The sequence below is a fragment of the Falco rusticolus genome, chromosome 9, assembly GCF_015220075.1.
Source record: "Falco rusticolus isolate bFalRus1 chromosome 9, bFalRus1.pri, whole genome shotgun sequence".
In the NCBI taxonomy this organism is placed as follows: domain Eukaryota; kingdom Metazoa; phylum Chordata; class Aves; order Falconiformes; family Falconidae; genus Falco; species Falco rusticolus.
Window position 1 is genome coordinate 28835616 of NC_051195.1, and position 27889 is coordinate 28863504.

General features: G+C 48.7%; 1 protein-coding gene and 1 long non-coding RNA gene across 8 annotated transcripts; one reads left to right on the forward strand and one right to left on the reverse strand.

Annotated features, from left to right (window-relative positions):
• On the forward strand, positions 1-27654 carry ARHGAP19 (Rho GTPase activating protein 19). Of its 4 annotated transcripts, none has more exons than XM_037401349.1 (12): positions 1-62; positions 12989-13254; positions 18377-18457; positions 18790-18999; positions 19595-19821; positions 20324-20410; positions 21367-21432; positions 22164-22352; positions 23063-23161; positions 23750-23842; positions 24346-24414; positions 24907-27654. In XM_037401349.1, the coding sequence occupies exons 1-12, from the start codon at positions 19-21 to the stop codon at positions 24961-24963; spliced, it is 1488 nt and encodes a 495-aa protein (XP_037257246.1). In that variant the 5' UTR covers positions 1-18; the 3' UTR covers positions 24964-27654. The 4 variants fall into 4 exon arrangements, with proteins under 4 accessions (XP_037257246.1, XP_037257248.1, XP_037257249.1 ...); XM_037401350.1 differs by lacking the exon at positions 1-62 and adding an exon at positions 9084-10169; XM_037401351.1 differs by lacking the exon at positions 23750-23842.
• LOC119154112 lies at positions 6619-18368 on the reverse strand. 4 transcript variants are annotated; one of them, XR_005106334.1, is made up of 5 exons: positions 15615-18368; positions 13730-14817; positions 12855-12927; positions 8703-8848; positions 6619-8545 (listed from the first exon to the last, which is right to left on the reverse strand). It is a non-coding gene; the product is annotated as an uncharacterized LOC119154112 (long non-coding RNA). The 4 variants fall into 4 exon arrangements; XR_005106335.1 differs by lacking the exon at positions 13730-14817 and having other exon boundaries at positions 6619-7481; positions 8307-8545; positions 15615-18363; XR_005106332.1 differs by lacking the exon at positions 13730-14817 and having other exon boundaries at positions 15615-18366.
• Positions 27655-27889: the final 235 nt, after the last annotated feature.

The following is a 27889-nucleotide window of genomic DNA, read 5'->3' on the forward strand; positions in this document are numbered from 1 at the left end:
CGGAGCGGCAGGTATGAGATGGCGGAGGGAGCACCGGCGCCTGGCGGGCGGCGCGGCGGCAGGTAGGAACGGGGCCCCGGATAGACCGACACCTCCTCACCCCTCCCCGGGGCGGCGGGGCCCCTTCCCCGGCCCCTCGCCGCGTTACGGGTCGTGGCTCGGCCCGGGCCCGTTGTGGGCCAGCGCACCGCGGCCTCGGCCCGCCCACTGCGGCGCTTCTCCTGCGGGCCGGGCTCTCACCGTCCCCGCTGCGGCGGGGCAGCCGCTCCGCCGGCCGGGGTGCCCCCTACCCCCGCCGAGCTGTGGCAGCGCCGCGGTCCCCGGCTCTCGGCGGGGGGACGCCCCGCGGGACAGGCGTGAGGATCGGGGTGGGAGCCTGTGGGCCCCCCCGCGCCGGTTTGCGGCGCCTCGGCGCTGCGTTTGCCCCGTCCCCGCGGGCTCAGCGGCGGGCAGCGCTCCCTGCAGCTCCCCGTGCTGCATTGCGGGGGAGACACCGCCGGCTCCTGCGAGGCGAGCGATGCCGCTCCGAGCCACCCGCCCGCCCGCGGGTGAGGGGGCTGTTCCCTGGGGAAGCGCGACCCTGCGCGTAAATTAGCGAGACGAAGCCCCCCGCCCCGGGGCCGCCGTGCCCCCCCGCCCGCAGCCGTGTCCCCGCCGTGGCGCGGCCGCTGGCCGCCTGCGGGGGCGCGAGGCCGCTGTGGCCGGGCGGGCGCGTGGCTCCTGCAGCCGCAGTGACAGCGCCGAGCGCTTGGCAGTTGCAGGGTTTGGTAGGGTGATGGCACTGTATAGGCTTGCTTCGCATCCAGCCCTCTTTCTCCCTTGCTTTGTCCGCTCTGTGTGCGTTATTGTTGCTTTCTAAATACACGTGCGATCTCAGTTTCGCATAATTCACCTTTAGCACCTGGTTCGGTGTGCATAGCCGTTCTGTGACTGCTGCCGATAAAACAGCAGCGACTGCAAGAGCACTTCACCAGGACGGTGTTGTTGGATGACTGTTAAAAGGCTGTATCATTTATTTCTCCCTTTTTGTGTGTGTGTGTTTTTTGTTGGTTTTTTTTTTTAATCAATACCCCACCCCACCCCGGTGTGATGTGGACCTGCAAACTGAATATCCTTTGAGTGGTCATTTTTATGAACGTGCAAAACATATAGCTGAGGGCTGATGCCTCATACCTAGTCTGATTCACAGTGGTGCTGTCCTGTTCTCTGCTGAGTGGGACCCATCCTGATGGCACTTGCTGTGCTTATCTGGGGACACTGCTTTGGTTCCTGGGTTGGGGCAGAGCGTTGCTCTGGAAGGAGGGATGAAGAGATGGTGCTCAGTTTGAGCAGGGAGTGCCTAAAATGCCAGACCTGGTAAGGGTGCGAGTATGCTCTGTGCAGCTGAGAAACTCTCTTGGATAAAGCATTTTAAATGTGGGCTGGATCAGTCCAAATGACTGAATTTATTTGTTATGTGCTGCCAGTTGTCCCTAGGCTGTAGTCCCCTAGTTTTTACCCCTTCCCCCTCAAGTGATTAAATCGAAGCCTGAAGTACAAGTTTTACTCCAACGCTTAGCAAATTGATCGATCTCTTACTTTGCAGGTCTGTCACCACAAAGACCACAAAGCTTGCCTTTTTCTTTTTTCTTTTTTTTTTTTTTCTTTTCTTGAAGCATGCTCCACAACCGTGCTTTTGCCCCTATTCCCTCTCATCTGGAGAGAAGCACAAGTTAGCTAGTAAAGCTTGCATGCTGTGCGTGTGGTCTTGCAGCAGGCTGACTTAAAGATTGGAAATGAAAGCTGATTGTCTTTACCTCCATACCAAATGTTACTGAACATGACAAAAGATGATTTGTGTGGGTCTCTCTTCAGTTTGTGGTCTCTCTGACCTCTGCCTGGCTCTTCATAACTGAGAATTATGATTGCAGTGTGCCAGAGTACTCAGTTTCAAAAGAGAAATATCTGTCTGTTTAATTAATGCATTTAATGTTTGATTCAAGCAGTGCCTGAATGCTTTGCCAGGCACTCAGTGTTCATGTCAGCCATTTGATATGGCAGGGGGGGATGAGTGGAAGGGGAAAAAGCCGTGGGCCTGGAAGGCAGGATATGCTAGGAAAAGGCTTGTTATCTTGCTAAAATAGCTTGATAGTGTGTCCCTGCACAACCGGACATCAAGAGCTCACATCGTAAACAGGTGATGAAAGGAGTCACAATTGCCAGTTATATTTTACTGCAAATAGGAAAACGTTCACTGTAAACATGACTTAATGGCAGAAAGTCAAAGTGACTTGCTGAGGGTCATGCAGAAAAAATGGTTGATTTCAGAGTTAAAGCCAAGTCTGAACACATGGCTACTTTTCTCTGAAGATAGCCTGGAGCAAGGAACAATCTTAATCAAATATTCCCTTTTCTGCAACCCTCGCTAAAATCTTTGAGACCTAGACTTGCATTTAACCCCCTATTCAGTCCAAGCTCCCTCAGGCACACATCTAGACCTGAACTCAAGACTGTATTGCATTTGCAATATTTTTTATGTTTGCAGGCAACATCCTGTTCTCATCCAGGGCCTGCGATGGGCTTGGACAACAGGATCCTTGTTCTGCTACGCATCAGTTAATTGTCTACTTGCATGAAGGAGGAGCATTGCTTGCCCATGTACCCCAAGGCAGTGTCCGGGTCTCTGCACCAGCCTGGTCATTGCCTTGTTGCTGTGTGCATGTTTATATGCATATGAAAATGTCACCAGGCTCTGTTAATGCTCTTTTAAAGGTGTGTGGGCACTCAGTTCAGTCTGAAACTGAAGCGCTGAGTGCTGGACACTCTGCTGGGAAATCAAATTCCTTGTCCTAAAGGTCAACAGTCTTCAGTGTGTGTTGATTTGATAAGTGGCATGAACAGATGGTAAGGAGACAGGGCAGCATGGAAATGTTGGCTAACATCTAATGGCTGCAACTGAAGTCAAGTTCCTCTTGGAAATACTGTCCCTCTGTATGCTGGGTTAGGCTCCCAGTCACAGCTTAGGCCTTGTATTTCCCACTTGTTTCAGAGTTGGCTCTTTCTGTAGGATCTCATTTTCACTTGTTCTTTAGCTGGAGGCAAGAACAGGGAGCTGAGAACTCTTCCTTCGTTCTGCTCTGCTGGGTTCAGGCACGGACCTGCTGTGCTGCTTCTGTGCCAGCTTTCACCAAACCTGAGCTGTGATCCTGGGGAGTGATGCTGTTGGTTCCTGTGTTACCAAGTTGCACGGGTCTTGGAGCCAACATGGGTAGAGAAATGGGAGGAACTGTGACCCTGTGGTGTGATACATTTGGCTGACCCTTTGTTTCAGGGCTTCACAGGTCTGGCATGTTCTGGCCTCTCATTTCAGTAATACATTACACTTACTGTTGTGTCTGATGAGTGTTAGGCCCTTTTCTCCAAGAGCAACGGCCTCACTCCCTGGCTTTTGGCATTTCTCACCTCTACGCTAGGTAATTGCAATTAAGCTATCTAGAGTTTCCTCATGAATTTTTTCAGAAACTGTAGATAGTAGGGAATGTGATAAGCTGCTTAAATAATTGTCTGTCAGCTGGCTTACGAGAACTTTTAATGTGTTTGCTTTTGGCCTATAAAGCTCTAATAATTTGGAGTCCAGCCAAAACATCTTTTCTTTTCGAGTGGTAATGTGGCAGCTCTGATTTCCAGAGGCAGGGAGTTCTCAGGGGAGCCAGCATTAGTTTCCCTTTTTGTTTTTCTGGAGCTCAGACTCAAGGTTGAAATGTAGCTTTATGGTTTGGGAGTTCCATATGGGCATTCCTACAGCCCTGCTTGCGAGCCGTCATATAGCAGGAGACAAGCGTGCCACGGCTGGCTGTGCCTTGGAGAGCAGGAAGCCTTTTCGGGAACATCCTTCACAAGCTCTCAGGGGTGCCTGGAGCTTTCCTCTCATGCATGTGCCACTCCACACTCTCCTGGGCAGCCCCTGAAGAGCACATAAATATATCCCTGCTCCCTGGGCTCTGCAGAGAAATCTGGTGAATCCAGACAGAGATGACCACAGGTGGGATGGGAAGAGCAGCAGTTTCTGAGCAGCATGGGAGAGTTGCATAAAGTTACGGTATAGGTTCTTGTCATATGAATTCTGTTATCTGTGTATAGTGTTCCAGTTTTTTTACATCCTAGCCTACCCAAATCCCCTTCAAAAGCGCTAGGCCCCCGCTTTGCTCAGTTTGGTGAGTTAATTGGGCTACTTTGTGCATCTCTCTCTCTCCGGTACTGCGTGCTGTGCTGCTCTGCGGCTGGCCCAGCCTGTTTATCTCTGTGCCTCAGCAGTGCGGACCAGATGTCACCATCTTATTTAAATGCTGGCATGCATCCAGGTATGCCTCATTGCAATTCCAGCTTGTGAGAGTTTACACATCTGGAACATGGGATGTGGCCTCTGACATACTCAGTGGTGTCTGCGGAGGACTGATGATGAGAAGGGATTTAATGCGCTCTCATCCTTTGCAAACACCACCATGATACAAAATACAGATGCAAGCATGCATCTTGCCCGTTGCACCTCCAGAGCAAAGGAGTGTTGTGGAATTATAGAAATTTAACAAATGAAAACAAGAGCTGTGACTTCCCAAGTACCTCTGTTCTCTGTATTTGCCAGGCTGTGACCACAAAAATCTCACCTAACAGTACTGTCGGGAGCTGGCTGTGGGTCTTGCTATCCCCTTGGTCCAGAAAAAACCACAGCAGTCAAGTGAACCCGGGAGTGCTACAGCATGCTATGCTCAAATTGCAATGTTTTGCTGGGGCGCTGACAGGTGATGGTGGGATGGGATTCCCAAATGTGTTCTGGGCAGCAGTTGATGCTACCAATTTTGAGTGATTATCATCCTGTGGGAGGGCTGGAGGAAAACATCCTTCCTGCCCTGCTGGGTTGTGCTGAGTTCTGAGGCTAGTTGCTACAGTAGCTTGTTAATTTTGCTGTGCTGTTTTTGTGTGATTGATCGATTTTTCATGTCAGAAGTAAACCTGGTTGTCGTGGGGCACCTCTTTGTAGATGGTCATTCTGCTCTGACCTGGACACTGGCATGGAGCTACTGGACTGAGAAGTGTCTACACAGTGTATCTTTGCTAGTCTCTGAACTGCATGTTTCACTGCCTCCGAAGGATGCCCTAGGGCTCTTATCTGCAGATGTAAGGGTGTCAATCAGGGGTGCAAGCAGCAATTTGAGTGCTAGGAGCCAAGGAGGTAAAGGTAGGTAGGACTAGACCATGCCTCTTACTGACTTCCAGTAAACTCAAAATGGGGAAGAAGTTAAAGATGTGAAATGAGGATAGTGAGGGAATGCTATCGTTGTTGGCAACTGGAAATGTACCATCAATGTACTTTGGGTATATGGCAGACAGGTGTGGACCTTGCAGTCCACCCAACCTAGGACCACACAGGCACAAGTGGGGAAGAAATGTTCTACCTGGGATATGAGTGAAGTTGAAGAGCAGTCAGTTGGCAAGAATCCAGGGACAGGTGTTCAGTAAAGACTTTTAGATTACACAAAGAAAGGTGTTAGGGTTCCTGGGAAGAGGAGGTGTCCTTGCAGTTTGTTAGACTCAGTAGTCAAAGGTCATGGTAGGTAATTCTGCAGTGCATGGGGAGAAAAGGCCCAAAATCCCTGTCCTAGACATGGCACACAGCATTCAGGGCAGATAGCACCTGGGCCCACGTGGTACCTCAGATCTATGATATGCTATTCACAATGCAAATGGCTCTAATAAAATAAAGCAAAAGAGATGCATTGTTTTGTCATGATTATAACTGTCATAACAGTCATAAATGGGGCAGGGAAAATACATCAACAATTTCTATACGACTAGCTCCAGGCCCTGGTGACCTTCTGAAGGAGGCAGCATGCCTGCCCAGCATGTTCTGGGTGGTGGGAAGTGGCTGCTGGGCTTCCTCAGGCTGAGACCTTCCCACCCTGCTGCAGGGGTCTGGATGCGGCCACACGGTGCCCTGCGTTGCTGCCAGGCTCCTGCAGCTCCCCAGCACTGCTGGCCTGTTGTCTCTGCCTCGCCAGCGGCTCCCAGCCAGTGCCTGGAACTCGGCTCTTGTGTCCTCAGCCCCGCGTCCCAGCCGTCCCTGCCTGATAGCTTTCAAATCAGCTCCTTTGTGCTCAGTCCCATGTCGCCCCTCACACAGAAGCTGGATTTCTTCTAAATGTCTGCAGTGTGACCTGATTATTTTTCCTGTCCTTCCTCGCCCTCCTTTTTAATAGTGTCTACAGAAAAGCTGGCAGAGTTCAGTTATATCAGTCATGCTGACTGATAGTGCTGCCTCTTCTCTTGGGATTCCTCCCTCTTTTCTGCCCCTCCAGCATTCATTTCAGATTTAGCTATCAGCCCTCTGAAGACAGGGTATTGCCTTTGTTCTGTGTTTGTACAGCATGGAGCACAGCAGAGTCCCCAGCTGTGACTGAGGTTCCCAATGCCACAGTGATAAAAGTGAATAGATCAGTAACAAGAGGAGGCAGCTGCTGCCATCTAAAAAGATTCAGTTTTGGTGCTGTTTCAGTGAAATCAGGATTGGATCTAAGGCTCCTCTTCTATTGCTGCTCCCAGTAGGGGTTTATGTTAAAATAAAGACACAAACTTTAGACCGCATTGAAAGTCATGAAAATCAGAGCGGCATTGCTATTTATTGCTGTTAGACTGTTATTCTGATGTTAAGGCAGACATATGAGCTTGCGGATCTTTAATGTAAAATTACCGGGTTTCTGGTGGTAGCTGTGTTTCTGCATTTTTTACAGAGTCTTGGGTAGGAGGAGGTTGAGCCATTGCACAGCGTGGGTGTGCAATGAGCTGTGGTGGTGGCGCTGCGAAGGAGACTTGGTGAGGAGCACTGCAGTGAACATGTGGTTCCTCTCTAAGGCGCCTCTTAGTTCTTTTTCTCCTTCTAGCACTAGAAGGCATCTGGATACTCTGATGTTGTGGTGATGAGTGGTTGAAGTACTGCTTTCTTGACTTCAAAATATTCCAGTGGCTATTATTAAAGATATCACAGAAGGATTCTCTAAGGTCAAACTTGAAAAATTTCATGGTGAAATGCAAATTTTGTGATGTTTCACATATTTCAAGATGTCTTGCTACTGCAGCTTTCTTTGACACTGGTAATATGTTGCATTTTCAATTTCTTCCAAAGCACGCTTCCCTGGTACCCCCCTCAACCCTTTTATCTTCCCAGATAGGTCCGTCTCCAGGTTCACATCACAGATGCGTAGCTGATGTTGCTGAGGTCTCCTGTGAGTCCTTTACAGAGACAGAATTAGAATTCTTAGATAATAGCAGTGACTCGGATACCCAGCTTACCTGGTGTCCAAAAGATGGCCACGTGTTACGTTAGTTCCAGGTTGTCCAGCACAGGCTGCCACTGCATAATAGCAGCTTTCTTCCCCAGCTCCTGGCTGTTTAAATTGTATATTATTATCTAGTCCCCATAGCCAAAAAGCTGAATCACTCCATGTTAGCTGTTTAAATGTGAAGAAAGCAAAGCAAAAATTAAAAAGGCAGTGTTTTCTAGTATGGTTTACTTGTATTAAGTCTAGAGACAGCATCCACTGTCCCATGCACTGTGTACTCATCACAAAAGGACTCTGCCCCTAAAGACTTTATGAGTATAACCCTAGGCAAAAATTGCTGCATGTTTTTCTTGACATTTTTTAGAGGCAAACCAGTCATCCCATGAAGAGTTACTGTGCCGAATCCAAGGCCTGAATGTGATCTTTGTTAAACTGTCTTACAAGAATGTTGGTCTGAAGTACAGTCCTCAAAGCAGCCTTAACTGTGAGGTCACTTCTAATGTCTCTGCAGTCCATTCCCGTTAGACTTCTTTTAAATATATATATTATTTTTTTAAATCTAGGAAATAATTTGTCTTCTAGTCCTTTTGTATTTAAAATGATTCCACATCATTCCACTATGGTTCTTTCATCTCTTTGCAAAATCTGGGATGGCTCCTATCTGGTTCTGGAAATACTCTCTTCAGACATCCTCGTTAATTGGTTCCTTACTCTGGCACAACGTAGGAGATGATGCTCCTTCTCTCTCCCTGGGGAAATACGAGCCTGTGCGCATCTGTCCCGTCTCCCTTTGTGCTTAGCCAGGCAAAGTATTGCTCGTGTTTTGTGTTCTTTAGCACTGCCTGCTTATCGCCCTGTTCTCAGTATTTGGTAGGAGCCTGGCTCTCTCTCATAGGCTAAACATTTTGTTATTACAGAGGGAGATTTTCTTCCATTATCTGCCTTATTTTCCAAAGCTCTTTAATCTTTTTGCTCCTGTATGGTAAAACTCACCTGCTGTGGTGTGGGATGGACAGGGGTGGATTTTGCCCAATGAAATAGGTACATCAGGCTCGTCTGAAATCTGCAGCTTCCAGTTTTTCCACTTTCCCAGCTAGAAAAACACAGCTAATGCCTTGCCCCAAAGGTACCTCTTCCTTTTCTTTCTTGGCTTGTGTTCTCCTTATGCACTGTTTCATGTTGCTTGAACTGGTTTCTGCCTTCACGTGTGTGAAGACAGAATAACATAAAAACTGTAAAAGCCACCAAAACAGTTAGGTCTCACATATCTGAATGCAATCTTGCTGCCACATGAGCAGACCACCACAGGTTCAATTACTAGGTTTTGCCAGTTTAAGTCTCATTTTTATCCTAGTTTCCAAGGCATTTCCTGGGCCTGGATCTAGTTACCTTAGGGATTAATTGATCCATCATGATTTTGACCTCCTGCACCATCCACTCCCCATGAAATGATGGGGCTGTCATGCCTGAAGCAAGAACGTTGTGTGTGACAGACAGCTTTCTTTGTGACTTGGCTGGGATCACAGGCTTCGCTTCTAAAATACCAGAATGGCAAGAATCTCAGCACAATATAGGACCCATCTTTTTTAATCTGCTGTCTTAATCACAACCTTATTAGTACAAGGTTTTCTTATTCATTGAGATTTGATTTTATTCATGGGATCAAAGAGGAAGCTATTTATTCCTTTATTTTATCATCTTCTGACACATCGTAAAGCAGTCTGAGATCACAGCATATAGAAAATATAACTCTGTAAGGAGGAAAAAAAAAAAAAAGAACAGGCAATAAACTCCCTGAATGCATGTTTGTCTCCCCTTGGCTGCTGTTATATAAACTGTGAATCTAGGTAGAGTACATTCATCTTCCTTTTTTAACACGAAAACAGCAGATGGGGCACATGGCTTTTTCTGAAGGTTGTAGTGTGTGCAGCAGTGAGGATTGGCAGGGTTATTGTGTGTAAAGCCAGTGGGGGCTTTATCTTTGCTCAGAAATAGCGGTTTGCTTCACATTTCCATTTTGATTAGCAATAATGATACAAAGGCAAATTTTCTGTGCGAGGAAGAGCTGCTAATAAAGTGACCTTTCAAAATTAAGTAGCTCATTGAAGTGCCATACCACAATAAGAGTATACAAGGCTGTTCCCAGCTGCGGCAGGCAGGGAAACTGGATGGGAATCTAGAGACACATGGAATGGGAAGCCTGAAGTGGATGAATGGCACATGGTGGCACAGTAATAGTGGCAAAGAGCAATGGCCAGGTGCTGTTTCCAGCTCTGGAGGGGCCAATTATGTGCTTTGTCTTAGAAAGAATCTAAAAGTGTGAAAGGCAGGGGCAGGCATTGTTTCTAGCAAGGTTTCTGGGCATGGGGTTGTGCAGTTAAGGGACTCGACTATTGTCCTGCCAGTGCTGTAACATTGGTTGTGCTTGGATGCTGTTGGGAATGTGTTTGCATGGCTTTACTCATGGTAAACACAGAGTACATTTGGGCTATTTTGTGGATTCCCCTTAGATACAGGTGGAGAGCACTTAATACCACACTGGTCCTAATTCAAAACCTGGGTTTCTATGTAGGAATTATTTGCCGTTAAACTCCAGCTACGCAGCCTTTGGCAAGAGACATGAATCAATTTGTCCAGCTTTTCTTTTCTGTTTTGTCTCTGTGTGAAGGCTGATGCCCAGTGTGTGCCAAGGGGGCCTTTCAGACCCAATAATGCGCCCTTGTGTCTCGTAGCATGCGTGGAATTTGCATAGGCTGTGCTGGGACAGGCAGGTTTCTTTTGTTGCTGGAAACAAGGAGCAAGTTCTTTTCCCTGTCTCTGCTTCCTAATGCCTCTCCAAAAGCTCTCAGCACTCATGTAAGAAATTTACTTTTTTCTGTGTATTTTTGCATTAAATGTTAAACTTTGCATGACTTGTAACACGGGCTGTGCAGAGAATTGTCAGTCAGTTCTAGTTGACAAAATTGTTTAATTTTCTTTCTCTGAATCTAGATATCTAATTGTCAGAGGGAGCAGATAATCTGTGATGCTTGATGTAACTGCTGCAAAGTATTTGCATATCTTCTCTGTGGGGAAACAAAACTGCTAGTGAGTGAATAACAGTGCACGGATCATTGCAGGCAGGGTCACTGGGCCTATACACTTGCTATTAACCCTTCTCAGGATCTGTATTGCCACAGAATCAGTTGTCATGGGTTTCAGGCAAAGGGCTTGCTCCACATTATTGGCAAAGCTGGCACTTGCTTGTGCATTATAGACCTGTGCAATGAAATGTGAATATGATTAGATTAATTGGAAGTTGCTTTTTGGCAGCTGATATGGAGTTGTTGCATTTTCATCTTGATTTATTGCAAGTAACAAACTGTTGAAAAACAGGCTGGGAAGTGCTCAGAAAAATATGTCCCCCATTTGGAGTCGGCAGCATGCTTGCTAGGCCACTCTAAGCCATGCAGCTGGGAGCCTTTAAGAGCTTTCTAAAATTTTAGATGACCTGGCAGATTGCCTTGCAGTCTGCCTTGCAGACTTTCTTCCTCTCCATCCTCTTGAAGGAGTCTTTGACATCTGTGGAGAGCAGTGGCAAGGGGAGAGGATTTTGTATGGATTCTCACGATGCAAGTGTTGCTGAGAGCCTGGTTTCCTCTGATTTCAGCAAGTATCTTTGTCCTTGTGGAGCCTGAGTCCCAGCTTTTATTCTCTTATTATGATCACGCATCCTGGAAATGATGCCAAGATGGTCTTTCAGGTCAAAAATGTGCAGCAGTAGTTCACCACACCACAGCTGGGTTCACAGATACTGTGTGGAGGTGGGCTGGAGTTCATGTGACTTACCAGTATGTGCTTTGATATCTTCCCCTTGGTTACCTACTGTCAATTTACGTCAGAAAAATAAATTGCTGGGATCTCTGGGCTAGTAGCTGAAGTGCTCTGTTGTTTGAACCAGTGGATGTAAGGTCCAGTGTGTCGCAAACTGTTTTGGTGGCAGGCGTGCTGAGCAGTGAGCCCAGATGCCCAGTGTGGTCCAGACATGGTGATGTGGCCTCCACCCCTCAGCAGAGAGGAGAAGGTCAGAGCACTCCAATCTTTTGTGGGAAAGCCTGCTTTGAAGGGAAAGCCTTTGGTGGCCATGGGGGTGATTGGCAGAGCACATGCTTCCCCGTGGGTGCCACACCACACCTAAGGGACTGATACGATCCCTGGTGCACAAGTGCAGCGTTTCTATTGCATGTGCACTTGGGCAATTGCTATTGGAAAATAGTGTTCAGCAGGACCTCACAGCAGAGGAGGGATGTTGAAACCATGGAAAGTATTATATAAGAGCCCAAGAATGATTAAAGGATTGGGGAATGTCACACAGTGAAAGCATACAGTGTTTGCAAGCTGGGTGGGTAGGCAGCCTCCACCCAGAGCCCTGAAGACCTGGCACGCCAGTTCACAGGTCCAGACCAGCACTTTATAGCCAAGTATAACATCGGGGCAGTAGCTTGTGACTGGAGAATAACGACACTAATCCTCACATTTAAGTAAAAGAGGAACAGGAGAAGCCAGCTAAGCAACTCTAGCCTGTGGGCTTGACTTCAGAGGTGGGCAAGTGTTTGAAACGGTGGGAAGATGGTAATGGAAGACTTACAGGCAGATGGAAATTGGGATAAGTTCTAAGTGTGAGCATTAAGAGCACTGACTAGCCTGAGATATTTCTTTGATAACTCTTTTGATTTTAGAAATGGTAAATGTAGCTCACCTAACCAGTGGTAGGGCTAAGTATCTGTTACAGATAACCCTTAGCAGAGCAGTGTCTCAGATGCATCCCTTTTCCATGCTGCATGAGAAGCTATGAAATGGAGAAAGTAGAAATCAGTAGAAAATAGGGAGGTCAGATAAAGGACAGCTTGAAGAAGAGGCAAGAACTGGATGAGCTGAAAAGAGATGTTCTAGGAGAAAGGTTACTAGGGGTTCCTTAAGGACTGACTTTCTGTGGTTTGTGGTGATACTGATGAGTTCAGGCTCACCGTAGACTCAAGAGTGCACAGCTGGGCAGTTGTCATAGCTGACGGAGAGCAATACCCAAAGATCTGGCAGCTTGTCACCTGAGAGTGTTTCACCACATCCCTAGCAGAACTGTGGGTCAGTATTATGGCATGTTTATGATTATAAAAACAAAGTCCCAGGCCATGGGAACTATCTATTTGGTGATAGGACAGTAGGAATGATAGATTGGCAATGGGAACTGATGAGTATAAGCTGGCCATGAAAAAATTTAGATTGGGGTTTAGACTTTCAGGCCACTGGGATTGAATTTCTGGGAAGGGAGACAGACCAATCTTATTTATGACTGAGAGTGGTAGGTTAATGAAAAGTATTGGGTGACCTATCTGCCTGAGTTAGTAGGATGTAGATACAGTGCAAGTTTTAGTTGGGTGTTGCCATGTGTTACATGTGTTACCACCACGCTACAGAATGCTAGTCTTGGGCTGTGTTGTACAAACAGGCCAGAGAGAGTTTTGCTCCAAAGGGAAATGTAGCCGCGCTGTGCGGAGTGCTCACCTAAGACAGCACTGTTGGTCTAGACTGGGAGCTCCTGTGTCAGCAGATGTCTCCTTCAGGGCAGACCAGCTGGCTGTAAAAAACAAAGCAATGAGGAGTTACTGTATTTTTTTTCCTCCTTCCTTTTTTTCCAGTGATGCCATCTGCAATTTTGTCATTTGCAATGACTCCTCCCTCCGCAGCCAGCCCATCATCTTCAATCCTGACTTCTTTGTGGAAAAGCTGCGCCATGAAAAACCAGAGGTGTTCACAGAGCTCGTTGTCAGCAACATTACCAGGCTTATTGACTTGCCTGGGGCAGAGCTGGCCCAACTAATGGGAGAGGAGGACCCAAAACTGCCTGGGGCAAACAGTACAGCCTCTGGATTTTTTCGGTCTCTGATGTCTCTGAAGCGCAAGGGTGAGTATAGCATGACGTCTGGTGCTCACCTTCAGGGTGATGCTGACTGCCATCGTCTGTTACATGTAGTTTATGAAACTCTCAGTGTAGGCCTGTTGTTTTGAGCTTGTGCTGAATGGTTAATACTATAGGTTTGTAATCTCTGGGGATGACGCCTTGTTGCATTGTGTATGAATCTGACACACGGCTAAGGGAAGGAAAGCTCTCCCACTGAGTCACAAGGTTCACAAAGGACCCTCTTGCTTTCTAAACCCCTTCTCAGAGGGGAGTCTAGATCTGATCCTAGTCTCAGACTTGGTTGACAATTTAGGTCTTGGCGGATTATTTGTACAGCCACTTATCAGAGTCAATGTTTGCCTGTCAGAGCCCTCCCCAGGACCGTCACTGAAAGAGTTTCACAAAGTTGAAAGTACAGATGATTTATTAAAGCAACAGATACAACAAATTCAGAATTGCTATTGATAAATACACTTACTGTGAAAATCGAGCTCATGTGAAAAGTTCAGCGCTCTTGTTAACAGTACTTTCCTGGGTAACATCCAATTTAGTTGGAGGTGTGAGTCTTACCAAAGAGGTGTCCCTGCTTGGGAAGGAGAGAGGTCCAGGCCCATTGACCTGCCTGGTAGTTAGAGTTCTTGCCCTCAAAATTCTAAATACCAGATTTGTACTCGTGGCAAGGTGGAACGAAGTCAATTATTGTGTGCCGATTGGCCCTTAGCAAGGATTGTCAGTCCTGGAAGGTCAGTGGGGCCAAACAGTTCACCATGGGGTGGGGGATTAAGTACAGATGTACAGGGGTCCTTCGGGCTTTTACTGAAGCAACACAGGGCTGCGAGGCCCCCGCCTCACCCCAGATGTCACTCAGTTTGAGTGTTAGACCACACTCGGTGACATCTGTTTCGTGAGACAAGCATGTCACTGAAGTCAAACGCCACTATTCTTGCTGATTCACGGTAACTTCTGTCACTGGCACCACCAACTCTGCTGTCCCACACCTTTAGAAAAGAGTAAAATGGAGGCCAGGAGGTTCATCCCAGAAATGCCCTGCCCTTCTAGAGTACTTTTCTTCTGGAGGTTATTGCTGTGGTTTATGTCAGGTTGGCCTCGGTGGGTCAGCTGCTCACTGTGCGCAGTGCAGCACATACCACAGAGAGATTTCTTTGGCCTCTGTGTGTTTCTGGCCTGGCTCTGTGGATAGCACTGAGCTGCAGAGTGGTGCCTGAGCAAGCTACAGGTTCTTCCTCTACACACCAAGGTGTCCTTGTCTCTCTGCTTGCTTGTGTCCATGGAAGTCCATGCTCTGTTTTTCCTAGCTTTCCTTGTAAGTGGTGGAATATCGGTAAAGGCTGAGAGCATCAGGTTCCACAAACAACAATAATGCCCAAGCTTCCCAGGCCACTGACTTCACTCAGGGCCCACTGTCATGTTCAGTTGCTGTCCCGTGCTCTGGAAGGTCTTGCCTGTGCAGCTCAGAAATCTGTACAAATCTGTGATCCACATCTCAATCCAGTGAGTCAGTGACAAAGCTCTGCAGACTGACTCTGCTGAAGTCCAGATTCAACCCTGGGAGATGACAAATTTCTCTCTGAGACAATCATTCAGCTTGAGTTTCCTTCTGGTAAACTGACAAGTGACTTATCTTCTCTTTCAAGTTCAGCTGTCTTATTATGAAACATTAGCTCTAGGCCCTTTCTCAGAAGTCTGAGATTTGCTTTTGTGCACAGTTGTGTTCAGATCCTCTCCTCTTCACTGGCTGGCATTTACCACTCTGTTTTGTTGTAACTGAAAGCGTGTTCTAGGTGTGTGTGTGCCTTCTCCCACCTCTGCTCACGCTCAAGGGGAGCCTGGTTCTCCCAGTAAGTTCAGTTAAACCTTCTCACTCATCTAGACAAAAACTGCCTCCATCTAGGCACCTCTCACATCCCTCAGCAGCTCTTTTCCTAGCTAGACTGGCTGTCTGCTGGCAGAGAAGCTGTGGGTAGCAGCCTTCAGATGTTGGCAACCTAGGGCTGAACACTTCTAATCAGCGTTCCCCTTCTTTTGAGCAGTTCTGCTGTTGTGAGTACCTCTGAGAAGAGAGCTATCGCTATGTTTGAGTATGGGTTTTTTTTGTCTTCAACCTTTATATAGTTTCTCTAAGTGTTTCTAATTCTACCAAACCTATTCCTCCGCTGTGTTTCATAAAGACGAGCTCTGCAGCCCCACTGCTCAGGCTGTATCTTCTGGTGCTGGCTTCAGCCCTCCACTCCCGTCTCACCCAGTGGGAACCCTGGTCAGATATACTCAGGGGGAAATCAAGTACTACAAATAAATTCCTTTAGCATCCTTAGGTGAGAACTAGTCAATATTGCCATGCTTACCTTGCTGCTCCATAGTAACAGGTCTTCATGCTGCCCCCAAACTGCAATTAGACTGTGCTCATACCTGTTATTGCTCCTGCCTCTGTTCCCGGAGTGTAGTAGAAACACCTTAAATTCAGACCGTTGCCACTTGACAAGCAGAAGTGAGTGAGTAACCAAGTTGAAAGTGTTTCCTTAGCATGTATGGAAACTTCCACATTCTTGTGAAAACCACCTAGCAGGGACTTCTGAGCCTTCTCTAGCTTGTTTTTTTTAATTATCTGTACTCTGTTGGAGCACTGCTCTTATCAGACCTGACATCTGCTAGCTCTCTTCCCCAAGAGCTCCGCCTTCCCCCATACAGACGTCTCCATGGCCATGTGTCTCACTACAGTTACAGCTAGCAGATGTTCCCAAGTCTGCTGGCTGCACTCCCAGGCTGCAATGGCAGTGTCTCTCTGCATTGACAGGCACTGTCTGTGAACTCCTTGGCCAAACTCTGAGAAAAATAAGTTTGTGTCTACAGAGAAAATCGGTTTCATGTACTATGTTTCATCTTGGAGCCATCATTTGTTGCATCATTGTTGCAGTGTTATAGACCACCTAGAAAAAACGGGTTTTATTTCTTCAAAGCCAGAGGCCAAGGACCACAGAGCTCAGAGCAGATGAAGCTGCAAATACTTGCAATTTCTTTGAGCATCAGGAAACTCAATCTCATGCTGCTTCTTAGTTTCAGAAGCAATCATACAGTAACATCTAATCCTTTGTAACTTAGCATTCATTCTCCAGACAAGTCTTTCAAGTTTCTTTGAGAATCAAATTCTTATTTGGGTATCAACTTCTGACTTCAAAAGTAAATCAGATTTATCGGGCCCTGCATGTGTCAAGAAGATATATTTTCCTCTTCTCCTTCTGGCCCCTATTGATTCTATCTGTTGAATGTCTCATGAGTTTAGTTTTCTTCAAGGACAAGAATATTTTGCTAACCCTTCTCTCCCTTTGCACTCAAGTGGATAAAACCCTCACATTTCCCTCATTTCTCCTGCAGGACTGAAGCATGCGCTTTGTCAGAGGGAGCTCAAAAAGTTCTTATTTAACAGGAGGCTGGGGTTCCTGGTGGCTTATTATGTGTTTCAGGAGTCCTGGAAGAAAGCTGAACATTCTTCAGGTGGAATAAATTTAGTTGCACAGGAAGGTTGCTAGAGAAATGCATAGAGTTAAACAGGTCTTTCCTATATGCTGTGAGCATCAACACCACAGAACAGTAAGATCTGTAGTACAACAGACCAAAAGCTAGTAAAATCAAAATGTGCTGGGGGGGGGGGGGGGGGAAGCAAGAGAAAGCTTGTACGAGAGATAAATGTTATCAGACCAGCCAATGCACTGCTTGGATTGGTGGGCTATCAGCTGTACAATAAGGAGGGAAATCTTCAGCCACAGAAAGCTGGGCAGGTGCCCAGCTTGCCCTCAGAAGTGGCCCATGCTTCTGGCAAGTCTGGTTGTGGAGAGAGGTATATTCTTCTCTTAAATCTGTTGGTTCTTTGAAGCCTTAGTGCAAGGGCAGGACAAACCAGCTCTGTACCTGGTTCCAGTTCTCAGTGCCAGTCAGCATGTTGTGGTATGGTCTATCCAGCATCTAGCTGTCTCTAGCTGTAGTCAAAACTTCCATGCACCTGAGGGAAGAAGCGATGCTGAGGGCTCTGGTTGCTGCCAGTGAAGCACCTGGGAGTTGCCTCAGCTTTCTTTTGTATATCTGATTGAGAAAGCCATTCTCAGCAGGACTGCATTTATTAGAAAATACTGTCTTACCTGGGAAGTCCCTCTGTGGACAAGAATAGTTTTGTGCATTGGTTCAACAAGGGCCTTTCAGTTAAATGGGCTTCTTATCTAATGTCTCCTCCCATGCAAGGATCTTCTTTCAGCTCAGTTGCTTCTATCTTCTGGGGCGGTAGCCTGTGTTATTTACTGGAGTTCTGGAGCTGACAGCTTATGCTTGATCTGTAACAGCCCCATGAGATAAAAGCAAACTCTAGGATTGAGAGGAGCTTGTCAGTGCTCCATATGGAGAAAGGCCCAGCTCATTGCTTCACTACTCTGCTCTTTTTTTTTTATAACTCTTCCTTGTTCAGCCTTCATAGTTTACTGTAATTAGGCCAGGGCAGGTGAAATGGAAGAGACATTCACTGGGATCTGGGAATTCCAGGAATTACCCATCCCTGAAAAGGACAGTGTGAGCCAGTTGGAACATGTCTGCTCTTCCCAGTAGCGCTTGTTCTACTCTCCCATAGTGTCATAGCTGCATGTCTTCTTTCTGCTCCATACCATGTCAAGCCACAGTGAAGATTAATCTGGACTTTGCTTCCCAGGTGTGTGTGTGGAGTGTGGCAGCCACCTGGGTGATCCAGGCTGCCACATCTGCTCTTTGCACTTTGCTGTTGCCATAAGGTCCAGGCTTGCAAATGATATGCCCTTTAAAATTGAAGCATCTGTTCTGGTGTTGTTTTCTTTTCAGGAGCTAGAAAATGTTTGCTTTAGCTGATAAAAAACTGTAATTAGGCTGCAGTAAGAAGCAGTGTGATTAAGCCATTTTAAGTACAGCATGGTGAGATGAAGTGACTTATTTGGGAGTGCTTGTGATATATCTGTGGGGGTCCTTGTGACCTTCACCCTCAGCATTTTGGGGCACTGGTCTTTGCATGCTGATAGCCTGTTCTTTGGGGACCACTTACCTCTGTGGTTGTTGGGTTCTAAGCTGCCTGAACACATTACCTTCTGTTCTGCAGAGAAAGGGGTGGTGTTTGGCTCACCGCTGACAGAAGAAGGCATTGCACAAGTTTCCCAGCTAATCGAGTATCTGCACAAAAGTAAGCGACTCTGTCTTACTGTCTTCCTATCCCAAGGGGTATCTGTCTGGCCCACCTCAGGTCTCTCGTGCAGACAGAGTGAAAAGCTCTGAGCTCTCCACCAGCAGGAGTTTGGGGCTGCCCTAGGCAACCGTTGCCCAGAATTGCCTAGCAGATATGTTAATCTCTTCCCTCTGTGCATGGACTCAGCTGATGGGAGCCAGCTTGAAGTCATGTGTCTGAACACAGTTCACTGAGGTTTGCTGTCAAGCTCTGGAAAGGGGAGGGAACTGCTTTGGTAAGAATCAGCCTCTGGTTAATCAGTGGCCTTTTTTCTCCCCTCTGCTGAGCAGATCTAAGAGCAGAAGGCTTGTTTCGGGTGCCAGGCAACAGCATCAGGCAACAGATCCTAAAGGATGCTCTGAACAGTGGTACAGATATTGACCTGGACTCTGGGGAGTTTCACTCCAATGATGTGGCCACCCTACTTAAGATGTTCCTGGGTGAATTACCAGAGCCACTGCTGACACACAAGCACTTCCATGCCCACCTCAAAATTGCAGGTGAGTGAGCAGCAAGAGATAGTGATGAGCAGGGGGAATGGAACTAGCTTCCTAGAAAGCTGGTAATGCTACAGAGCTGTGCACCAGGCTACGTAAGCGTAATCCTTGAAGGCAGGGTAAGAAGGAATCTTCCTTCATCTCAGCCTAACGGTGGAAAGACTGGAGCTGAAAATCCTAAGGAATTAGACCAAGCCTGTTTAGCCCAGTCTTCTCTCTCCAGCAATAAACAGATACCTACAGAAGCAGAGCCTGCATTGGTAACCTGGGTCTCCATCTGATTTAAGTCTGGGGGCCTCCTGAGTGAGGTGTGGTTTTTACGTACTTAATAACTGTTATTGATCTACCTTATGTGAACTTCATCCATCTTGCCTTCAACTCATCACAACTCTTAGCCAGCGTGTTGTCCTATGGGAGGAGTACCACAGATTAACACATTGGGTGGGGAGCTTGGGAGCTGGAGGGAGAGACAGAGGGCCAAGAACTGTGCAGGAGTTTGGAGATCTGCGTACGAAGAGGGGAGGGTAACCACTTGCGATAGAGCTGCTGTTAGGAAAGCTGATGCATGTCCTTCACGTTCTGCCTTGTGATTTGGCAGACTTGACACTGTTTGATGAGAAAGGGAATAAGACCAGCACTCCAGACAAAGAGCGCCAAATTGAAGCCCTCCAGCTGCTGTTTTTGATCCTTCCCGCGCCTAACCGCAGTCTGCTCAAACTGCTGCTGGACCTGCTCTACCAGACCGCGAAGAAGCAGGATAAGAACAAGATGTCTGCCCACAATCTTGCCCTCATGTTTGCACCCCACATCCTATGGCCCAGAAATGTGAGCAATGCCTCAGTATTTGCGGGTGGGATATGGCAAGGTAGAAAGCAGCTTTCTTTGGCAGGCCTGCAGGGGAAGAACCAAGATGTGAAGGTTAAGTATTGATATGGTAATGTGAAGGTTGGAGGCTGGGATGGTGAGGTGGAGCTTCCCGGCAGGACTCAGTCCTAGTGTTCAGTCCAGACCTGCCATAGGTCTCATTTGCAACAGATGCTTCGTCTTTCTCAGTTAAATTGAAAGCACAGGACAGTTCTGCTTCTTTTAAGAATGACAGCTCCAGACAAACCTTGCGGATCGCTGCTGGTGAACTGTTTGGCCCCAGCGTTGTCTAGTTTTCCTCTCAGAGCAGCTTTGTCTTTGTGAGCTCTGCCTGCCCATCTCCTCAGAGCAGGTCTCCTGCTGAGACACCATGTGTGTCTATGTCCCAGAGACAGTGAGGGCAGCAGAGACTCTTCCTCCTCCCCTTCTAACTGCTGCACCTTTGGCTATGTCCCCTTGCCAGGTGACAGCGAATGACCTTCAGGAGAATATCACGAAGCTAAACAATGGAGTGACCTTCATGATCAAACACTCTCAGAAACTCTTCAAGGTAAGTGTGCTTTGTGGGCTTGCTCTCCCTGGCCCTTCAGCAGGAGACTGGACGAATGCCCCTTCTCCAGACAGATCCCAGGTGTCAAGTGTGTATAACGAGCGCTCTCTTCTGCGGTAAGAGAAGGAGGCTTTCTACAAGAAACTGTTCCTTTAGTGACTAGGGAGAATGGCTTTACTAGGCGGACAGCCCCGGAGGTGGCTGTGCAGGGGCAGGTCAGAAGCACGGTGCAGTGTAATACCACCCTCTGCTGGGCACCCAGACCTGCTGCCCGGCTGGGAAACCTGCTTCTGGGGCGCAGGTAGCAGCCGGACTCCCCTTGGGTTCTGGCAGGATAAGGAAGCTGAAGGGGCTTGTCCTGGATGAATGCTGCCAAGAGCTGAACACCTAATACAGCAGGTCATTTTGTTGTGAATGTCTCTGCAAGTGGTAGTCACCCCCCTGCTGTTACAGGCACAGCTTGCAGGCATGGACCTCTGTCTAGCTCAGAGCAGGGTGTAGCGGTATGACAGTCAGGAGCATGCGGCTTTCTGCAGGTTCCTCCAAGGAAGCTTTTCTGCCACAGGCAGCCTCTTGACTTCTCAGGACCTTCCTGGCCACTGTAGGCATCTGCTCTCTGCAGAGAGTCCTCCCATAGAAAGTTCCCCTTCTGCCCTCTTACTCAGGCCCCTGTTTGGCCAGCTCAGAGCTGGGGGAACTGCTTGGAGAAAGTTCTCATGGAACCCTGCTCTTACTGTGTTCTGCTTGTGCTGGTTGCCTGCGTCAAAAGGAAACGGTGAACAGGGACTGCACTGGGGACATGAAATCCCATTGTTCTGTCTGCCCTAAACAGCTGAATCTTGATGGAAATGGCTTGTTGTGGTATGTTTGAAGAGCAGCTTTTGTTGGGGCCACTCTTACCCCAGGGCCAAACATGCTAAACATACATTTGGCCTTTTCTCTGTCCATCATCACAGGCCCCAGCATACATCCGGGAGTGTGCCAGGCTGCACTATCTGGGGTCCAGAGCCCATACATCAAAGGTAAGGTCAGCAAATGCAGTGGCTGCCCTGTGTGAAAGGGCAGAGGCTATGACACTAGGAAGGGATCCTTGTGAGTGAAAGAAGCTGAAAACAAACCAAGTCATGAAAGAGGATCTGTCAGAGAGCAGGAGTGAGGGAACCATATGGTGTGGTGCAGGCGGCTGCATTAGGGAAATTGGGCAGAGCTGAAGCATCTGTTAATCAAAAGCACAGGGAAAGCAAGCTACCAGCCCCTGTTTAGCAGCAAACCTGCTCCCTGTGCCTAGTACATGCAGCACCTGCTCCTTCATGGGCTCGTGCCTTCCAAACAGAGAGATGCGCCTGCTGCTGTGGCCGTGCTGCTTGGAAGAGGGGCTGGGATAAAGGCTACTTGCTGCCACTGGGATAAGATTTGTCTGTGTCTTGCCAGCAAATGCTTCCCTGCCTTATATAGCTGCAGAAGAGGGAAGATGCATTGCAAGGAGCTGCACTGACCCTTCTCAAGCCTGGAAGGGCTTCTGCAGCTGGCATCCGGGAGGGGAGGGAAGAAGCAATGGGGTCACCTTTGTATTGCTGTCACCTCTCCCTGGCACAGGGCCTGCTGGTGCAGTGCTGCTGCAGAGGGGTAGGGAAAACGCAGCCCTTCATTCACTGGGGTTAAGGCAGCTCACGAGACTCTTCCCAGCCTGGCTCAGATGGGAGGCTCGTTTGGATTAAAGCATGGCAAGCGACTACTGTCTCCGCTTTCCCAGGACGACCTGGATTTGCTGACATCTCCTGGCTCCAAGGAGCTGCAGCCCCTCAAGTCTCAGAAGCGAAGCCGGCTGGACACTTGCCACCAGGAGGAGACCCAGCAGCGCACGGAGGAGGCACTGAAGGAGCTCTTCCGCCATGTCCACAATATGCCTGACTCTGCAAAGAAGAAGAAGCTTATCCGGCAGGTAGTGTGGGGAGGAAAGATATCTTTGAGGTGTGCTTCTCAGCACAATCCTGGGCACAGGGCTAAAAGCAAGGCCTTTTTGAGAGCTGCTCCTAATCTTGGGCAGGCTGGGGAGAGTGGGCTTTGGGCTGTGTAAGTGGCAGAGCTGTATGAAGTCAAGGGAGGAGACTGCCTATCCCAGATGTGGCTGACCATGGAGCTTGCTGCACCAAGCTGTGCTTTGAGCTCTGTTTTCCAGGCCAGGGACTTGCCGAGCTAGCAGTTCCCCGGTCCTGTTGAGCTTCCTCCCTCAAAGGGAAAAATCTTTTCGCCTCTTGCCTGCAAAGAGTGGACAAACTGGCCTCCTCTTGGTCCCATGAGCATTCTTAGCCAACCTGCTGCTCCAGAGAGACTAGTTGATATGGTCAGCACTAGTTGTGGCTGCCAGCCTCCAGCTGCTGCCCAACACCCTTTCTGCTCCAACACCTGTGGATTTTGGCTAATCGGGTAGACATCACAAAGTCCTCACACCCAAGCTCCCTGTAATCCTGGGTGGGAGATGTGGCCTTCCTCTGCTTTCTTCTCCCTGCAGCTCCGAGCTGCTCCTCCGTTTTGGGGTGCAAAAGAGAGAAACTGAGTTCTAGGAGCAGGTAGAGCAGCACACAGCAGCAAGGGACTGGTGTAACTGTAACAGTAACTGTGCTAACATACTGCCCTCATATTTCATCCTAGTTTAACAAGCATCCTACAGCTCTCACTCCTGGCTCTGATGTACCCACATCCCCAGCACCACGACGTACCCGCTCGCGCTCCTTCAGCGGCCTCATTAAGGTAAAGGCAACCTCTGACTCAAGCTCTCTGCTGTGAGTTTGTGATGTCGCTCTGTGCTTCTGCTTTGCCCTGGCTTGAATGAGGCCCTCAAAGGGTAGGGACTGTTCAAAGTATTGGGTCCCAAAACCATAGATCCACTGGGGACAGAAAAGCCAGCACCGTGACAATAAGCCTTGTTACTGTAAAGTATAACCCTCTATGAAATGCGTGACTGTAGGATCTATGCATCTTTCTGAAGGATTGTTTGCTTCCCAAGATGAGATGAGGACTGACAGGGTCATGTAGTCTAGCCTGCTAGCACAGGTGTTAGCACACTTGCAGGCTGCACCACAGCAGTGTGTACCCGCTTCTGACAGGCTGGGTTCCTGGCCAGAGCTCAGGTCAGCTCCCAGGCCCTTCGCAAGCTGGCAGGCTCAACCTAGTGGCATGGTATTTCAGGTGGTTCTGCTTTGCAATCTTTGTCCCAGCTTGGCTTCCTTTTTTCTTTCCCAGCATCCAACTGTTTACCAGCAATGCATCCTGCTCCTTCCCTTTCTTTTTCACTTTGCACTCTAAGCACTAGCCAACAGCCCTCTCTTCTTACGGCAGCGGAAAGTTTTAGGAACCCCAGTTATCCTGGAGAGGAAGAGCAGGGATGCCACACCGGAGCCTGAGCGAGTCAGCAAAGAGAATGTCCACCTGGTAAGAGCTGCTGCCAGCACCACTGAAGCTGCTGGTGGTGGAGCGTGTGAGGGGAGTTCGAGTGCAACTTGGGTGCTCGTTTCAGTGATCCCTGGGGGGGGCTGCTTGCTGTTTTCTGCCCAAGAGAAATATCTTCTGTGTGATCAAATAAAGGTCTCAGGAAGGTGCTAGGAGGAGAGCAGAGCAGATGGCAAGGGTGGCATCGGGACAGGAGTGGCATCACTGGGCCTCCACTCCAGTCTTATGCCTCTGGCTGTGTTCCTGGCCAAGGACATTGGCTTGTGGCCCCTTCCTTCTCTCCCATCCTCCTCCGCAAGTTATACAGAGCCTGCTGCCTGTGGGTAGTAGCACTGTCCAATGGCCCAGACTAACTTAAGGCTGGATTTGGGTGGTCACTGCTCTCTGGTGGTACAGGCTGCTCCCAGGGAAGGCTGTGGATGCCACTTCATTCCACAGCTCTTTACTTTTTTTTTTTTTTTTTTTTTCCCTCCTCTCTCACCCAGTTACAGAAATGTGGATCTCCAGCTCACATGTCCCAAGCAAAGCTGAAGTCTTTGGAGGGCCAGAAAGCGGTGAGACACGTTCATATGCCCATTCTCCTTCCTGTGGGGTACCTGGGCCTGACATGTGCAGGGGTGATGGCATGCACGCAAGACTCTTGACAGCTGTGGTCCCCTGGCTTGTAGCAGTCTGCTCCATGCCAATCTGCAAGCAGCTGGCATGCTGAAAAGCTGGGCTTTGAAGGGTTTCACCAAAGCAGGTGTGTACAGCCCTTCTACCTGTGAGTTGGTAGGCAGGCTGTCACGGGAAACAGAGTGAAGCTGGCAGCACAGGGTGGTACTAGCAGCCTGTCAGGGTGGCAGTGGGGCAAGAGGTTGGTGCAACCCAAGACCAGCTGCTGTGTTTGTCCCTGTCTTCTCAGTGTCTCCTGTCTCTGCTTTGGTAAAAGGTATAGGAGGCAGACTCCAGGCGGGAGTCCTTGCAGGGGGAGGACAGCACATCAACATTTTCTTGCATGGCATTCTGTCTCTCAAGCATTCAATTGCTCTAATTCTCTGCTCCAGGAATCCTGCAGACGCATGCGAGCCCACCTGCTTTCCAAGGATTCATCATCCCTCTGAATCGCCTCGCACCCACACATGGTTTGGGAATGCCCAGCCTCGCAAGCTGTGAATAATGTGCTGCACTTAGAGGGGAGTGCTGCAGGCTCACGGCAGCCCTCGCCAACATGGCAGTGCTCTTGAAACTGGACCTTTGCAAAGACTGCAGGAACTTGTTTCTTTCTGTATATAAATTATATTTCATTCTACTATGGGGCAAACCACTATCTAACCAAAATTTGTGCAGCATGTCTGACCTGCTGGCTCTGGGAAGAGCTGGAGTGCTTGCTTACAAGGAGAGCCCTGTGCATTGCAGGGCCCTCTGTGCACTCCCAGCTTTCTCTGCAATGTTGCTAGGCTGTATTCTTTTGTTTTTTCTGCTCTGAGTTTTTAACATATGGCTTGGTTTTGCTCCCTCCCCTGTTAGCAATGGGAACGGTGGACTCCAGCATTCACCCACATCCTGACAGCTAGCCTTACCTCCAGGCCTCCTCTGCTTCCTCTGGGCTCCATTTCACCCTGCTGTCCCCAAAGGGCTGGAGTGCATAAACGGTACAGGGCGCAGGATGAGCCTGGGAGAAGAGGAGAGGCTCTGGGTGCCGTCATTTCAAGTGGGGCAAGGGGAAAGCAGCTTCCCTGATAAACTCATCCCTCTGTTTCAGCTTTAGCTGGAGGCAGCCCTTGCTCTCTATCTTCAGATTCCAATGGCACAGCTCTGCCTGGTGAGCAAGGAGCGTCTGCTTTGTGTTCACGCAGGGAGGCTGAGCTTGAGTGGGGAAGGAAGCTGGAGAAGGCTGTCTGGGGCAGAACAGCCCAGCCTTTGGAAGCCAGGGTGTCTGGAGCAGGCAGAATCTTGTGGCTGTGTGTGCAGCATAGGAACACTGTGAGCAGCGTGAGAGGTGAGAGAGGGCTTTAGCTGTTTGTGATCTGCTGCAAATGGTGCCAAGGGCTTTGGCTCAAGATATCTGGATGGCTGGTCAGGCAACTGGCTGATTAGTCATTAAACTGGGGGAAATGGCTGGAGCTGGGTTCAGCTTTTTGGTCTGAGCTGCAGAAATGAGATGAAACCATCTAGATACAGGATAAACCCTCATCACAGCTGGCCAGTGTCAGCGGTCTTGTTAAGCTGAAGTGCTCCAATAAACCAATCTTGCCAAGTACCTGTCTGCAAGCAATCTGGAGTAGGCAACACACAGGGTCACTACTGTGAAATAGAGGTTTAATCAGCTGGGGAACCATCTAAACACTTCTCAGTCCTTCTTGGCAAAGCAAATAATCTCTGGAATCCAATTATAATTGTCTTCTAATCTTTAAGAACCAGCAGCTGGCAGGAGTTAGAGTTCTGTCCTTGACAGCTTTCTGAGACAACTGGTGGCAGGAGGTGTGAATATTGGGATGTGAGCAGGGAGTTCAGTCTGACTGGCTAGAGCTGTCAAAACAGGACATCGGAGCCCTGTGCAGCTTAGCTGGAATTTGTCACTTTTTTTTAACTGTGATTTTTTTTTTTTATTATTAGTGTGTTATTTTTAGATACAAAGCTATGTGCCTCATGCTGCTCTGTCCAAAGGGATGTTCCTGGTACTTTACTGGGGGTGTCTGTCCCCAGTATGACCCTAAATTGGAGGAGCTGCCTTGAAAATGTTGGGGGTAGTGGGACTGCAGATGTGTGAGATGGGAGTTGGTAGTGTTAGGAGCCTCTGTCGCAGCGAAGAAAGAGCTCTGGTTCTTCAGGGACCAGGCAGGCGAGGATGCTGTGAAGAAGGGCAGAGGCAGTTTGCTGTGGTAGTAGTATGTGTTTTTTGGATGTGTCTGTAATCATTCTCTCTAGAGGCTGAGGCTGTCTGTGTGCTCTTCTCCAAAGGGGACTGTGTTTTGCTGACCGCACTTCTGTCCTGACCCGGCAGTCTGCCATTAGTGGAGTGGAGACCTGGGAATCTCGGCTTTGCCTCTGAATAGAAATGAGGCAGAGCCGAAGGTCGAGCAGCAGCGCCGAGAGAGCTGGGTCTGGTCCTGCTACCTCTGCCCTTACTTGCATCGAGGGTGGGTGCTGGATGAAGCATTTGTTCATCACCTAGCTTAGCTGGGCGCGTGTCTCTGTATGGGTGTCCGCTTGACAAGGCGGTCTTGTTCCTAAGACTAAATACGCTGCTCCCCTGTAGATGAGAGGAACGTAACTCTTCACTGTTCCCGCTTACTGATGGCTCTAGCTCAGGGACTCTGCCTTCTGGCACAGCTGATATGTGCTTAGCTCTAAGAAAAAATTACCTATGGGGTATCAGCCCAGTGTTCTGCATCTCCCAGATGCCCTCCCTGCCAAAAGGGGTGGGTGCAGGCTCCAGACAAGGCAGTCGCAGGAGGGGTTTGGTGCCCTGGGCTTTAGCCCAAGGTGCTGTCCTCCCTGTGCTGAGGACGGTGGTGGCGGCTAACAGATTTGGCCTCTAGGACCCTTGGCTGTTGTAGTTCCAATGTGTTCACACTGTCTCACATGCAAGGGGGAGTTTTAGTCATGGTTGACGTGTCTCATTTGTCTGCCCTGTGCAATGACCCACATGGATGCTTCCTCCCAGAGCAGCCACTAACTGTTCCCAGAGTCTATCGTTTCCAAAGTATTTTTAATCTTTATTTATATATGCTATGTATGTACTGTTTCAGACTGTTGCCTTTCTGTGTGTTCATGTGAAAACCCCATATTAAATGCTTTTATTTTTAATGGTTTTGCTCAGTGGCTTAAGCAGTTTCATTGGAACAGTGAGGACTTGGTGGTGCATCCACCTTCAAAAGAAAGGAAATGTCTGCTCAGAACCCCAGAGCTCCTACCCCTTAAGTGGGGGTGCTCGGTGAGGCACAGCCTGCCTGCAGGGATGGCACCAGCTGGCCTCCTATGGCACTGGAGGTTGTTCCCTCTCTGGGATCCTAGTGTGATGCAGCGTGCCCAGATGGGCTGTCT